This window comes from Penicillium angulare, assembly GCF_028827245.1.
Source record: "Penicillium angulare strain IBT 27051 chromosome Unknown utg000004l_segment0_segment0, whole genome shotgun sequence".
Classification (NCBI taxonomy): Eukaryota; Fungi; Ascomycota; class Eurotiomycetes; order Eurotiales; family Aspergillaceae; genus Penicillium; species Penicillium angulare.
Genome location: NW_026623163.1, coordinates 7,136,076 through 7,151,626, shown reverse-complemented (window position 1 = coordinate 7,151,626; position 15,551 = coordinate 7,136,076). Strand labels below are relative to the sequence as shown.

The 15,551-nt window shown below is 49.1% G+C and overlaps 6 protein-coding genes across 6 annotated transcripts; 2 read left to right on the top strand and 4 right to left on the bottom strand.

Moving 5' to 3' along the window:
- Positions 1 to 612: 612 nt before the first annotated feature.
- N7478_006566 (uncharacterized protein) lies at positions 613 to 3,586 on the top strand (the record flags this gene model as incomplete). The annotated part of the gene is made up of 5 exons (XM_056922780.1): positions 613 to 660; positions 986 to 1,313; positions 1,366 to 1,550; positions 1,608 to 1,964; positions 2,033 to 3,586. The coding sequence occupies 5 exons, from the start codon at positions 613 to 615 to the stop codon at positions 3,584 to 3,586; spliced, it is 2,472 nt and encodes an 823-aa protein (XP_056780817.1).
- A 908-nt stretch (positions 3,587 to 4,494) lies between these two features.
- On the bottom strand, positions 4,495 to 6,424 carry N7478_006565 (phosphoribosylaminoimidazole carboxylase ADE2; the record flags this gene model as incomplete). The annotated part of the gene is made up of 4 exons (XM_056922779.1): positions 4,495 to 4,691; positions 4,763 to 5,720; positions 5,797 to 5,894; positions 5,959 to 6,424. The coding sequence occupies 4 exons, from the start codon at positions 6,422 to 6,424 to the stop codon at positions 4,495 to 4,497; spliced, it is 1,719 nt and encodes a 572-aa protein (XP_056780816.1).
- Positions 6,425 to 6,656: 232 nt separating this feature from the next.
- On the top strand, positions 6,657 to 8,109 carry N7478_006564 (uncharacterized protein; the record flags this gene model as incomplete). Its single annotated transcript, XM_056922778.1, has 3 exons — positions 6,657 to 6,781; positions 6,956 to 7,578; positions 7,649 to 8,109. 3 exons carry the CDS (start codon positions 6,657 to 6,659, stop codon positions 8,107 to 8,109), a joined length of 1,209 nt encoding a protein of 402 aa, XP_056780815.1.
- A 404-nt stretch (positions 8,110 to 8,513) lies between these two features.
- On the bottom strand, positions 8,514 to 9,479 carry N7478_006563 (shikimate dehydrogenase family protein; the record flags this gene model as incomplete). Its single annotated transcript, XM_056922777.1, has 1 exon — positions 8,514 to 9,479. The coding sequence occupies one exon, from the start codon at positions 9,477 to 9,479 to the stop codon at positions 8,514 to 8,516; it is 966 nt and encodes a 321-aa protein (XP_056780814.1).
- Positions 9,480 to 10,170: 691 nt separating this feature from the next.
- On the bottom strand, positions 10,171 to 11,301 carry N7478_006562 (Proline iminopeptidase; the record flags this gene model as incomplete). The annotated part of the gene is made up of 5 exons (XM_056922776.1): positions 10,171 to 10,198; positions 10,241 to 10,287; positions 10,358 to 10,386; positions 10,454 to 11,125; positions 11,196 to 11,301. 5 exons carry the CDS (start codon positions 11,299 to 11,301, stop codon positions 10,171 to 10,173), a joined length of 882 nt encoding a protein of 293 aa, XP_056780813.1.
- A 587-nt stretch (positions 11,302 to 11,888) lies between these two features.
- ctpA (Cu(2+)-transporting P-type ATPase CCC2) lies at positions 11,889 to 15,476 on the bottom strand (the record flags this gene model as incomplete). Its single annotated transcript, XM_056922775.1, has 1 exon — positions 11,889 to 15,476. One exon carries the CDS (start codon positions 15,474 to 15,476, stop codon positions 11,889 to 11,891), a length of 3,588 nt encoding a protein of 1,195 aa, XP_056780812.1.
- Positions 15,477 to 15,551: the final 75 nt, after the last annotated feature.

Below are 15,551 nucleotides of genomic sequence, written 5' to 3'. Positions count from 1 at the left end.
AAGCTCAAGCTCTATGTGCATGCAACTATCTATCATGTCATAGCGGTCGCAACGTATAAAACCAATGGAGTAATTAGTTTGAGGGGAGATTGAAAATCAAATCAACTTTCTCCCTGTTCAAAACAAGAAACCGAGAGAGTCAATTCTGTCATAGTAATTGGAAGGGAATGTGAGTCCGTTCGTGCCACAACACACTATGACGTCAAGTAATGACCATCTCAACTCCCTACGTATTGCTCATGCTGATCTCCTTTTTCTTGCTTTATTCGGTTTGATTTGGATTTCAATTTTTTTTATTTTCTCCAATTCAAGAAAAGATCGGGTTGCAATTGTATTATATACAGGACTCCTATCCCTTAAACCCCATTTTGGAGGATTTTCTTTTGCTCATTACTATTATCCCTTTTCCTTACTTCCCCATAATCTTCCAACATTCCCAAGTGATACCCCCCACCCCCTTGTTACAAAGGACCTTTTTTTACTGTTTTTACCCTGTAATTGCTAATTCACCGTATGTCCTGTTTGTCCGAATTGCAAACCCCCAGCTAATTCAGTTAGAATTCTTTCCTTCCTTCCCCATCTCTCTGTGATTGTATCACGGTTTTGACCATCATGACTACCGCCGTGAACCGTCCCACTGATTCCAAGCAAAAGGAGAAGGTATGACAGAATGCGACCGAATTCAGACAAGCATCTGGATTGGGACTGAGTTTTGGACTTGGTTCGACTTGACATCGGGCGCTAATTGCATCATACAACAGGATATCAATCAGAAGCTCCAACTGTTCGGAATCTACCATGGTGAGTTTCAATGCTTCAATCCTGAAAAACATCTCCCCAAATAATCCAATCCCTAACTAATTGATTTTTTTTTTTAAAAAAAAGGTTTCAAAAACAGCAAGCTGCCTTCGGTCAGTCTTTCCAAGCCAGCGCGAATCAAAACCCGAATACTGCGACATATACTAATCTTCCTCACTTTGTACAGAACAAGCAATGCGATATTGCCTTAAACAGTGCTCTCAACTCTAAGGCTCTTTCCTCGCCACCGGCAGACCTTTCCGAAGATGGCAAGGTCCTTGTCAAAGACTTGCGCAATGTGATCGACCAGGCTAAGAAGCTGCTCTTGACTAAGAACGAGGGCGAACTTCTTCAAGATTTCATCTGGCAAGCTCAGCAGATCACTGCTGCCGATGCTAAGACTCCCAAAGTTGGTGTCACTAAGGACTCTGCCAAGCAGGATGGCGAGAAGACTGTCCAGGGTCTTAAGACTCTGGGAACGCTCTTGATCACCAACGGAGAGTTTCGAAAGATTCGTATGTATTGCCATTGGGTGGTTGAAATTGCCCTTATGCTAACCATTCACAGTGAGTGACGCGACTGTTTTGCTGAAGGACATCGCTGCCGATGCCTCTCAGAAGGCTGCCAACCAGGTCCGCCCATCTGAGGAACAACTCGCCCAGATTGATTCACCAGCCGAGGAGAATGTTTGGCACGAGAAGCCCAACGTTTCCAAGGATGATCTCAAGAACCGCTTCAAGAAGAACAAGGGTGTAAGTAAACGCTTTGATATGTGGATTCTTCACGAGCATATACTAATACTATAGCAGGACAAGGCAAGTCTGCCCTCTGGATCCATTGCCGAGACCGCCGAGACCGCTGAGACCGGTGATGCGGCTTCTGTGACCCCGTCCGAGATGAGCCGTACCAAGAAGCTTGCCAACCAGACCAAGGAATACCTCTCCGATAAAATCCCCAAGGAGCGTCGCGATCAGACCATCTGGCGTCTCAAGAAGATGATCATCGAGATCCAAGGACACGCTGACTACCAGCAAGCTGTCGAGACCCTTCTTGACCTCGCCGAGAAATACGCCGGTCATGCCCAGGACACCACCACCCAGAGTGGCGGTGCTGTCTCTGATATCCGCGGTACTGACAGCGTCAAGGCTGTTGAATATAACTTGCGCGTAAGTTATTTTGCATGGGGAATAAAGAAAAAAGTGCAATCGAATACTAATTTGGCATTAAAAAATAGACCCTTATCGAGCGCTTCGCCAATAACACCTCCCTCTCCGACTTCTTCGATTCGTTGAACAACATCTATAAGGATGCCGATCAAGACCCTGAATTGCGTGGATGGTTTAAGAACATTGACACCTACATTCGCAAGTGCCTGCGTGAGCAGGGCTTCATCATGGAGGAAGAGGCTAATAAGGAGTGGAATACTCTGTACGACAAGGGCCGTTACCTGATCCGTGAGCGCTATCGTTCTCACAGCGACCGCATTGTCGATGAGATCAAGTTCCTCGCCGAGCAGTTCGACAAGGACCCCCTCAACAAGGCTCTGGCCGAATCAGTCCAGAAGCTCTTCCTCGACCTGGGCCGTGATTCCGGTGGCAAGGTTACCTTCAAGAAGCACCTGCTTACAGATCTTCGCGACATCATCCTGCCCGGTATCTTCGAGAATGTCCGCTACGTTCCCATTCCCCGTATCGAGGTGTCTGACCCCATGGTCGATGTCGTGGTCGAAAACCTGGTCATCGAGAGTGACAACCTGATGCCCAATGTGGTCGAGTTTGGCAGCGATAACTACTTCCGCTGGGGTCGTAAGAAGATCACCAACAAGCGTGACAACAAGATCATGATCTCTATGTCTGGTATCCAGGCTGATTTCCGTGATGTCAGCTACTACATCAAGAAGAAGCAGGGCTTCCCCTCCATCACCGACACTGGTATCATGGACCTCCTTCTCCACGGTGAGGGCTTCAGCGTCAAGATCGCTGCCTCCACAGTCGACAAGAAGGACAAGCAGCACTTCATCAAGCTGGACAAGGTTTCCGTCAACGTCAAGAACCTTGACATCAAGTTGAAGAAGTCTAGCCACAAGGTTCTCTTCTCCACCTTCAAGCCCATGCTCTTCCGTGTCGTCCGTCCCGCTCTTGAGAAGGTCGTCGAGGCTCAGATCCGTGAGGCTTTCCAGAAGGGTGATGGCTGGGCCTATGAGATCCAAACCGAAGCCAAGAAGGCCGCCGAAGCCGCCCGCGAGGACCCCGAGAACGCCCCAGGCATGTTCTCCCGCTACGCCGATGCCATCCGCGCTCGCGGCCAGGCTAAGGCTAAGGAGGCCGAGGCCGTTGTCAAGCGCGACACCAAGGTCCAGACCGTAATGACCATGCATGACTCCATCTTCCCCGACATCAAGCTGCCAGGCGGTGTTTCCACCAAGGCCACCGAGTATGTTGACATCGCCGCCAAGGGTGAGAAATGGGAATCACCCATCTTCAGCATCGGAAACGCCTCCGAGTCCGGTGATATCCCCTCCACTGGCCCCATCACTCGCAAGACCCACACCACTGCCGACGGCATCGCTGGTGGTGGTGCTGGCGGTGGTGCTGGTGGTCCCGCCGCTGCAGCCGGTACCTCCGGTGCTGTTGCTGCCGCCACACACGGCACTAACGGCACTAACGGCGCCAGCAAGGTTGCCGGGTACCCTTCTCGTGGATTCTCCGATGAACTCGACCAGGCTTTTGTCAATGAGAAGGTCACCAATGGTACCAACGGTGTGATTAACAGCTCTGTCAACGCTTAAACGAGCCATATTTCTATATGAGCTTGCTTCACTTGACTTGACTTGATATCTTCATCTTACGTTTACGGAAAGCGAATTGAGAACCTCACAACCAAAACAACGAATACTTCTCTGTGCGACCAATCAACATACATTGCACAGGGACGTTCTATGAAACTGTTTCCTCAACTCCCGCTTATGAATATGATAGTCTGTCCAGGATGGATACCACACTAATTTGTGATGCTATGTTTACTGATATCTTTTGTTGTGGCTTTTCTGGTTTTCGTTATGATTTCCCCCCTTGTACCGGATTCCCGTTTCGTTCAATGCCTTTTGTATGAGTATGGATTTGTCCAGTCGGTAGCTTAATACATATAACATCTCGCGCCGCTGTTTGCGATCAATTCTAACTTTCTTTCATTCGTTGCTGTAGTTCTTGATTACTTGACTTGACTTGAATTTCGTAATACTCGCCTCGCACTTGTACCAGCTGTGATCGGTATACCAGGCCCGGCGGTATGGTGACTCTGTGGGACTAGTGGGTTAGATCCACTCCCCACTACGCAGCCACAGCCATGATCCATCTATAGGGCTGTTGATACATTTACGAATGAGAGCAAAGTCTACAGTAATATGTACAGATAGTCTAATATAAGATGATCAAAGCTACTAGTACATTCCGCTCATAACTGATAAAAGGTATTCGTTCATTTCGTCTAAATCTAATATAATAACGCCCTCCCGCTGTACACAAGATAGCGTCTATCTTAAGAAGCTTGAGTCCAAAATCCAAAGGTAATAAATAAACACCTTTCTTCTTGTCCTTGTCCTCGTCCTTGCTTCTTTTTATTTTGTTTTCTTCGCCTTAGTTGAACATATCTGATTGTATAAAATCCATATATCTGGCCTCCTCTAGGTCAATATGCTTACATCTGCTCGAAGTACTTCTCCCAGCCCAGCTCACGGAGCTTGGTACCCTTCTTCTCCATGTTCTCGGCACGAGCATCCTCGGCGTAGGACTCCACCTTACGCTGGATGGCGGGGTCGAAGGAGCCCAGGATACGAGCGGCAAGGAGAGCGGCGTTGATGCTGTTGTTGATACCGACTGTTGCGACGGGGACACCTGTAGATGAGTGGTTAGCATTTAATTTGTTATAATGGAGTTATATATAAGGGTATTGGGCGTAGACTTACCACGTGGCATTTGCACGATGCTGTACAAGCTGTCGACACCGTCGAGGGAGCTACCTTTTACCGGCACACCGATGACGGGGAGAGCAGTGTGAGCAGCGGCCATACCGGGGAGATGGGCGGCGCCACCAGCAGCGGCGATGATAACCTTGATACCGCGGGAAGCAGCCTCGGCGGCGTACTCAGCCATATAGTCTGGGGTACGGTGAGCAGAAGTAATCTCGACTGCGGCTTCGATGCCAAAGTAGTTCTCTAGTAGCTTGAGACCAGGCACAAGGGTCTTAAGATCACTGTCTGAGCCCATAACAACAGCGACTTGCGGGGCAGCCTTTCCAAGACCAGAAGCAGCAGCCTTGGTCTTAACATCGCTGCGCTGGGCACGAATATCATCAACAACGTTGATAAGAGGCTGGATGATAGTCTCAGCTTCATGCATAGTCGCAGCAGTAATGGTAACATGACCCATCTTTCGACCAGGCTTAGCAGCGCCCTTGCTGTAGAGGTGAATGCTTGCATTGGGAATAGACAGAGCGGCCTCAGCAGCCTTAAGGTGTGTATCAGGTGCAGCACCACCGATAATGTTCAACATGATAGATGGCTGACGGATCTCGAGGCTCTTCGCGGGGATGGGAAGGTCCATGATTGCGCGAATGTGAGCTTCGAATTGAGACATTCCGCAGCCTTCGATGGTGTAGTGGCCTGAGTTGTGGATTCGGCTGGCAATTTCGCAGAGCATGAGGCTGTTGTCTTCTAGGAGGAACATTTCAACGCCGAAGGCTCCCTTTCCGTCGAATGCGGCGACGGCTTTGCGGGCCATAGCTTGGGCTTGCTCGTTGATTTTTTCGGAGACGTTGCGGGCTGGGGCGTAGACTGTTTTGCATATTGAGTCTTCTTGGACGGTTTCGACGGTGGGGTATGAGAGGACGTCATCTTTGGTCTTGATAACCATTACGGCTAATTCCTATTTGTGGAGCTTCGTTAGTGGCCGGATCAAGCTTAGGTAGGCGTTTCCTGGGGAGAAGGGGGGAATGACGAACCATCTTGAAGTAGGCCCACTGCTCTGCGTATAATGGGCGTTCCTTGAGGGCCTCAAGGGCTTCGGGAATGTCTGATTTCGAGTTCACACGGAAGTTTCCTATGAGAAGATAGAAATAATTAGCCGGTCGCCCCCATAATAAGTCGCTCCATGAAATTCTTACCTCGTCCATCGTATGCCATGGTCTTTGACTTCAACATCAACGGGTAACCCAACTCCTCTCCAATCTTGGCCAATTCCTCTGGTGTGTTCTGAACGAGCTCCCGGTGGTTTGACATGGGAATTCCGTATTTGCGCAAGTGCTCCTTCTGGTTGAATTTGTTCTGGATAGTCCGAATAGCCTGCCAGCTGGGCTCCACACGAACCTGTGAAGCAACCTCCTCAAGGGCATAGGTGTCGACGTGTTCAATCTCAGCGGTAATGACATCGCAAGACTTGGCCAATTGACGCACAGCCTCCTTCTCCTTGAACGAGCCAGTGACATGACCGTCGTGGAAACTGATCTGCTTAGCCGGGGAGTTTTCTGCGTCGAGGACATTGGCCTGGATGTTCAATCGGTTGGCGGCTTCGACGAGCATGCGGCCGAGCTGGCCACCGCCGAGAATTCCGACCTTGGGCGAGTTCCACATGGTGTTTTGTGGCAGGCGATATAGTGGTATTTTGAGGACCTCGAAATTCGATTTCGAACTATGAATCACCCGATGAGTAAATTGCCCCTCCACCGAAAATTCGCGGAGAATCACATGACACTATCGATAAGATCTACCTTTCGCCAATCACAAGCATCGGCAGTCACCGCCCCTCAGCTGTTAACTCGATCGCCGGTCGCCCTCTACTTTATCTTAGCAGCACGCGCCGACCATGTCTTTGGGTGAGTATAACCCCCCACACTGTCCTATTGGTCTAGATCGGACTGGTCAAGCTGATACAGTATCCATAGACGAAGCAGCCCTTGAGGCAGTTGCCAATGGCGGCTCGATTGATATGTATGTGTGAAGCTGCGAATACACTACCGCACGCGATACTGATACTGTGATATAGAGAGAAATGGGCCGGCCTTGTTCCATCTTTGCTAGAGCGCTTGGACCACGTATGGGCTCTCTTTGAAATCTACCACATCATCACGATAGCTCTAACACCCCATTTCAGATCGTGTACAGTGTATTTCCCATGCCGAAGCTCCCCCCGAGCTCCCTGAATCGGCAACCCATCTCCCAGCCCCCGACGCAACCCGCTGAGACCGATATCGCTCCCCCAGAGAGCAGCAACAAGGAGAATGCAGCGCCAGGGGATCACCAAACGCCCCCCTCTACTGAACCCACCATTCCATCCTCTTCAGCGAACGAGCGAGTGCCGGACTCGCAACCGCAGTCCTCGGCACAGCAGACGAATGATACACTACCCCCTCCACTTGCACTTCTTCTGAAATCTATTCGCTTTGCGATTCAGTCTCTTTTCACGACTAAGCCACCACACACCATCCAGCGATTTGCAGAGCTAATCCTGCAACCAACTGCCCATTACAGAACGCTGCCAGCTTATCTTCGCGCAGTCGACCGGGTTGTTTCTGTGACCAGCGGCGCTGATATATTCCCATTCAACACGAACACGGGCAGTGAACTTTCAAATGGGCTATTGCATCCTACAAATAGTGCGGGGACATATCTCGCTCCTGACTATACCCACGGCTTGGGGAGTGACGAATCACTAGGCGGAGCCCTTCTCACACCAATTCCATGGTTGACCAATACTTCCTTCGAGGAAGATGGAATAATAGAACCAGGTATGTTACTATGAGCGCTGCGATGGTTTTTATCACTCATCTATGAACAAATGGTTAATAAATAATATAGAAGAGAATGGTCACTTGGCCGCACAGGAGACAGAAACTGGTGTTTCTACAGTTGCACCCACAGTCGAGGGCGAGGAATCCACAACCACAACGGCCTCCCCGCCTACTGAGTCCCCAGATGAAGTCCCTCATGCCCGTGGTCCAGCAGTGGTCGGCGTTGAGGACCTGGGCTTGCAAGACGGGAAGGGCGTCGAAATGAACTTGGAAGCTCAGCAGACGGCTACTGCCAACGACCCCGCAGAATCTAATGCTGCTTCATCCGAAGACTCCGTTCTCGGCGACGCCAAGACGAGCGCTGAGTCGGGCTCTGCCGATAAGGACGGTGACATCGTTCTTGACGATCCTACGCCCAAGGAGCAAGAGCCTAAAACAGAAGAAGCGACTGCGGTGCCCCAGGCGGGCGAGGAGAAATCCGAGGCAGTTGGTGATTCTGCACAGACTACCGAGGCCGGGAAGGAGTAAGGATAGACTTCGGGGTTGTGCACTTGTTTCCAAGTTTCTTATAAGCCAAGTTGGCTTCACGAGTAATGACCTACTACATTATCTACTTTGAATATGCTGTTATGCTGATCAGACATGATATCTGAATTAACAATTTAACATTGCACATTGGACAGTGAACATTGAACATATTGAACTAAATTCCACCAGTAAACAAACCTGATATATTGACAAAATTAATCAAGAGCCACCATCCCTCATACCTTAAAAAATGGCAAACTTCATCGTGTAAATTGCATATCATGGTCCACCCAACTGTGCCTCATATGCATCTAATATCTTTTAGGAGATCTCTATATACAAGCAGAATACAACGTTGTAACCTACCACCTTCAAGTTGTCGCAAATTCAAGTGTCTCAAGTGTCTATACCTTCTCCGCAGCACGCACGATCTTCAAAACAGCATCTAAAGCTTCCTGGACACCTTGCTTATCCGGCTCTCTCTCCAGCCACAATACCTGCTGCGCAATGCAAACCCTCACCACAATCTCCACCCCCGAAACAACCTCCCACCCGTTTTTAACTCCAAGAGAGTAAAGGAACGTCTCAACAGACGGCGAATAACACATATCAGCCACAACACCCCCCTCCGTCCCATCCCCAACCACCTCCTCCACGATCTTCCGACAAAGAACTTCCCCGTCTTCCCTTGGAGCATAATCCGGCACAGTCCCAATAACCAAAAACGGGGCAGCAGCAGCCCTCCCTTCCTCAATTGAATTTAGGCTCCTAATCCGCAGATCAGGCGCAACACACCGAAACGACTCAATCAGCGTCTCAGTCTCGGTCTCAAGCCGATTAACAACATAGATCTCGGATGGCTCGAACCACTTCCACAATGCATATATAGTGCTCCGCGCTGCACCACCGGCCCCAATCACAAGCGCAGGCTTACCACGCGATTTGCTCACTGCATCGGGTACTTTCTGTAGGATAGCGTCTCTAGTACCGACGCAATCTGTGTTTGTACCTATGTATTGCCGCTTACCGGATGCATCTAAACGGACGAAGGTAGTGTTCACGGAGCCCATTATGCGAGCTTCGTCTGTTATAGCGCTTAGAGCTGGCTGGAAGGAGAGTTTATTTGGCATTGTGATTGAGGTGCCGATGCAGGTGTCTTCACCTATTATTTTGCGGAAAGTAGAGACGTCGATTGTTTCTTTTGGGTAGAAGGTCCATTTTGACATGTGTTGGAAGATCGTGTTTTGGATAAGAGGGGATAGGGAGTGAGAGACTGGTTTCCCGAGGATATATGCTTTGAATTGCTGTGAGAAGGCATCTTGGGGTAGTGGAGAAGTCCCATATATGTATGATTGTTGAAGAGCGTTCATGGTTCCGAGTCGCTATTTTGAGATAGGTCAATGTTGTTGATGTTCGGGTGAGATGTGAGTTAAATTCTGTTTGATTTGATCAAGAGTGATATACAGTCAAATGGACAAGGGATTGGAAATAGAAAGAGACTCCGATGAGGCATGAGACACCGAGATATTCTAGGTGCGTATTCGTATCAATTGGATATTTAATGAGCAAATGCGGGGAAAGACGCCCAGGTGATATGACCTTAGCCGAGTGCGGGGGTAGATTCATACAGAGCTTCTCTATTCAGTTCATTTATCGTCTATAAGTAGCAGCCCTGCAGAAAATATCTAGGTACCGGATTTCCTCTGCCACTTCTTGGCTTCCCTTTAAAGTCGGGCAATATCCGGATCCAGTGAGAAACCTTCATGGCAGAGCTCCGTTGTAGTCGATGCCCATAGCCGATCTCTGATGTTTGATGCGTGCTACATATCTGTAGGAAACATCTGAGTGGTTTGCTTCAATGTCAACCAGGTAATCATGCTGCCGTCTAACAGATATTTGGAATAATTTGGAATCATGTTTTTTACCGCCACTTTTGTATGGTAGCTATAGATCTCGAACCCTCCACGTATTTGGATAGTCCTTCCCAGGTATTGGGAAGGATACAGATTCCATATTCAGATCTATACTATATAGGATCCAATGCATGTCTATCACACGCTTTCAATAATTCAACCCTCGTCCCAGGTTCCTAAAACATCGTTCATCAGTAATCATCCCATTAAGTACATACCCTACAACAACCTCATTATACACATACCGACCCACTATGTCCAGCATCTGGGACCCAAATCAATGTAGATCTAGGCAAAGCCCGATGCAACTCATAAGCCGTCTGCGGCGGACAAACCATATCATAACGGCCCTGAACAATAGTAACTAGAAAGCCAAAGTGAATCAACAAAAACAACATCACGATATTCTCACCAAAGAAAAGGAAACATACCAGAAAGATGCCTCATCCGCTCAAGATTCTCACTCTTCAAAATCTGCCCCTCATCCAACCAAAAATGATGCACAGCATAATGCGCTTCCATAAGCGCATGCGCCAAACTCCATTCCTCATCCTCCAACGCCAAAAACCCACTCTCATCAACCCTCAACGACCCAATACTCATATCCCACCGATTCCACTCCTTAGCAGCAGCTAATCGTACTGCATAATCATCCCCGGTAAGCCGCTTATAGTAAGCTGCGACGGGATCACCCCGTTCCTGAACAGGTAAAAAAGAGAGAAACACTTCCCATGCTTCGGGGAAGATGTTTGCGGCGCCTAGTGCGCCGCGGCTCCAGGAAACTTCTGCATCGCGGGTTGTGAATACGCCACGGAGAAGGAGGGCGTTGACTTTATCGGGGTGGGATTGGGCGTAGAGGAGGGCTAGTGTTGAGCCCCAGGAGCCGCCGAAAAGGAGGTGCCATTTTGGGATTTGAAGATGGATGCGTAGGGTTTCGATGTCGGTGACTAGGTCTGGGGTTGTGTTTTCGCGGAGTTCGGTTTGAGGTTGGGATTTACCTGTGCCTCGTTGGTCGAGGAGGATAACGCGGTAGATTGATGGGTTGAAGTAGGTTGTGTTGTTTTTGGAAGTTTTGCCGCCTGGTCCGCCGTGGAGGAAGATTACTGTAAAGCAGGATATGTGGTTCAATTGAGTGTTTTTGTTTATTTTATGCGAGGTTGAAGGTTGATTTACCCGGTTTGCCATCTGGATTGCCATATTGTTCGTAGTAGAGGTGGTGGATTGTTCCCACGGCAAGCGTCCCTGTATCGAAGGGGTCAGTGTGCATGTATCCTGCCATTGTTGTTGAATGATTTGAAATTCTGTTTCGATCAAAGAGCCTTTTCAGAAATCTGGTGTTCATTTTTACAAAGGCCTCAATTGTGGGTAACGCGAGCCTTATATAGTGCCCGTGAGTCATGTAGAGCTTGAAACCTGGGAAAGTTTCAAGGGTCCCAATCAGGTTGCCATGGTCAAGTCCCCACAGCTTTAGTGCTAGAGTTAAGTTTTGATCGGCGTTAAGTCGCAGATACGTAATTTTAAGGTAATCTTCAGGGTTTTATACTTTTGAATGTAAGCTATTTTGGGTCCAGATGATAATATTAAATCATATGGATCTCTGGGTTGATAGAATTATGAGTAACTACATAACAGAACTACATGTTATAGAAAAAAAATGAAATGGTAAAATGTCAAAATTGAATTTGAATGCCAATAATCCGAAATCTGATTTAAATGCAAGCTTTACATGAGAGGTATCGAACACATAAAACTATCCCACAATGCGCCCATGATGTATCAACAATTCGAAATCCAAAACATGATTCGACACCATTGAAAAGATAGAAAAAAACAAAACAAAAAAACAAATCATGCCAGTAATGTCATTCATACAGGCTCAACATTTTGAAGCGGTACGTAGCCCTCATCTCCTCGAGCACTCGACTGCTTACCAATGATCACAGACCACAATGCAGCGAAAAAATGGACAACGTAACGCCGGGGTGAGCGTGGACCATCAGACGAAAGGATAGTGGCAGGTGCCCACCAGCTAGTGCTGCGCGCGTGTTTGCCACGGGGACCGCCAGAGAGAAGACCTAAGCCAGCTTCCTTCTCCAGACGATCGATATTCATCCAGGAAGGACGGCGCCAGAGCTTTAGGAGTAAACTGCTCACAACGACTGAGACGCTAGAAGCAGCCATGGCTGCACCGGCGGCCATAGGAGGAAGCATGAAGCCTGTGAAGGGTAGGAATATGCCCATGGCGAAGGGGAGGCCGATCACATTGTAAAGACAGGCCCATATGAGATTCAGCTTGATCCGCGTGAAGACAGTGCGGGATAGTGAGAGACTAGCTGGCACAGTGAGCAGGTCATCCGGGCGCATGAGAACGATGTCTGCTGCTTCCATGGCTACATCTGTGCCGGAGGCGAGAGCGATACCGACAGAGGCAGTTGCTAGTGCGGGGGAGTCATTGATGCCATCGCCGACCATTGCGACTCGCTCTCCTCGCATTTGGAGTTCTGTGATAATCTCACGCTTGTCCGATGGGGAAGCAGAGGCATAAACGGAAGCTGTGGGAATACCGACAGCTGTCGCGATAGAGGTCGCTGTGGATAGTGTATCACCAGTAACCATCGAAGTTGCAATACCCATGCGGTGCAAAGCAGCCACCGTCGCAACGGCAGTAGATTTGACGCTATCTCGAAGGGAGATGCTACCAGCGTATTGCTTGTCAATAGAGACATATATCCTAGTGTAGCCCGCCGCGGTATCCATAGGTCTGGGTTCCAGTGACTCCAAGCTGCCTCCTGCCTCTGCTTGCGCTTCCGCTTCAGCGTCCGATGACTCGGCACTAACCGAAGAAGGTATTGAGATATCTTTTGAACGGAGGAAATCTATGTTGCCCAGAAGAACTTGGTACCTGATGCGCTCAGCGCTAGAGGTGGGTTCAACAAATGCAGAAATACCCTTGCCTATACATGCGTCGAAATCTCCGATGCTTCCTGGAAGGCCATCTCCTCCATGGTGACCCGACTCGGCCTTGGCTTCGCCGAAGATGGCTTTACCAATTGGGTGCTCACTACCCATCTCAGCAAGACCAACGATCAGCCACCATAATTGGCGCCGCCACTCATTTGCGGTCCAATGAGGTTCAATCTTGGCCTGCGCGACACTCATCCGGCCAGTAGTCAACGTACCCGTCTTATCGAACACGACATGATTGACTCTGGTAGCACCCTCGAGAACAGCACCGCCTTTAACCAAGATTCCATGCTCTGCGCCAACACCAGTTCCAACCATCACAGCGGTCGGGGTGCTAAGACCCAAAGCACAGGGACATGCAAATACAATGACAGAAATACAAAGCTTCAGACAGACCATAACCTTACCGCCCGCTTCTTCAGACATGAAAACCTTAGGTGGGTGAGACAGAATATGGCTGAGAAACATCCAGCCAAAAAAGGTAATCATACCAAGGCAGATAATTGTTGGAACAAAATAGCCAGCCACAATGTCAGCCATGCGCTGTATAGGGGCTCGGCTCGTCTGTGCATCTTGGACCAGCTTTACAATCTGGCTCAATTGAGTATCCTTGCCGGCGCGGGTAACTTTAAAATCGATCGCGCTTGTGCCATTGACGGTACCTGCGATTACGTGGCTGCTTTTCTTTTTGTGAATCGGCAAAGCCTCTCCAGTGATCATACTTTCATCCACATAGCTCTCGCCGCGAATGATGATTCCATCCGCAGACACCTTGTCACCCGGGTGAAGGATGACGATATCACCGACTTGGATGAGTTCGGTTGGAATGAGTTTTTGATTTATTGATGAATCTTCTGCCAATGAAGACTCGGAGGTTTGGGTGGTCCAGCCATCAGCCACTTTCTCTGCAGCAATGGGGTCTTCGTAAATCGTGGCCATAGATGGGGCCAATGACATGAGGCGGGATAGCGCTGCGGATGTCTGTCCCTTTGCGCGATTCTCCAGCCATCTTCCAAGGGTGATAAATGTGATGAGCATAGTACTGGTATCAAAAACAGTACTCGGTCGCCTATGATGATCGCTAGCAATGGCCATGGTCATGGTGAAACAACTATAAAAGAAGGCAGCAGATGTGCCAAGCATAACAAGGACATCCATGGTCGGAGAACGATGCCTGAGGGATTTGAAACTAGTGATATAGAAACGTCGACCGATACCAAACTGTACTGGAATGGTCAGAGAGAGGCAAATCAAGTCTCCAAGATAAAGGCCGGGGCATAATTGGAAGCGCCCAATGTCGAGTGGACGCAAGTACATAGGCAATAACATGTTAATAAAGAACACGGGGACTGCGAATGAGACGGATATAATGAAGGCACGTCGCCACTCCTGGATCTCTTTAGTTTTGGATAAGGATTCAAGCTGTGCATTGGTGTCATCCGAGTCTGTCATCAGGGCATTATATCCAGCAGTCTCAATCACTTCGAACACAGATCGAATACCAATGATGGATGTGTCGAAGGCAAGGGTAAGTTGATTTGTCGCTAGGTTTATAGATGCAAACTTGATTCCGGGGCGTGATAATAGATTTTCTTCGAGAGCAGAAGCGGATGCGGCATCACGTAGGCCATGAAGACTAAGATGGATTTGTTGAGTTTTTCTGGAAAGCGGTTCCTGCGCTTCGGACGATACGATCAACGCATCGAACCCAGCATCCTCAATCATTGTGGTAATAGCTTTAGAAGTGAGGATCGACGAATCGTGTACGATCACTGCGCGTTCAGCCAGCAGACTAATGTTGAACTGAACCAGACCATCCAAATTGGTAAAGGCATTTTCAACACTTGATGTACAAGCACCACAGGTCATTCCTTCAATCGCAACAGTCGTAACCATGTGTCCTCTCCTGTCTTGGACCATATCAGCCAGCGTAGATCCATCACCGTCGCTTGTGGAGGCCTTAGTTCCCAATACCCGAGCTCCAAAACCACGATCCTCAATGAGTTCAGCAATCTGCTCCGCCGATATAACATTCGCCTCATGTTCCACCACAGCACGTTCGGACAGCAGCGACACATTGACAGACTCAATTCCAGTCACTCCATTCAGCCCACCCTCCACCGCAGAGGTACATGCACCGCAAGTCATGCCTTCAATCGCAAGTGTTGTTACCGAAGAGTTTGTTGTTGGCGTATCGAAGCCATTGGAGGGGGCGCCCTTCGTGTGTTTGTCGGTCGACAATACGGCCGCATCGAAACCGCAGTCTTCAATCATCTCTGCAACCTTTGACGGCGACAGTATTGTCGGATCATGTTGTACTGCCGCCCGACCCATCATCAAGCTCACCGAGACCTCACTCGCTCCCCTGACACCTTCAAACGCGCCCGCGACGGCTGCTGTACAGGATCCGCAGGTCATGCCGTCTACTTTGACGGTTGTCGTGGCCATGGTGGGGGCTGCGTCGCCCGCACCAAGAGACTCTGCAGACATGGCCACAGGCTAGGAAAATCGTAGGGTATAGAGGATATCGGATTATTGCATTAGGGCGATCAACGTGGGTGGTTT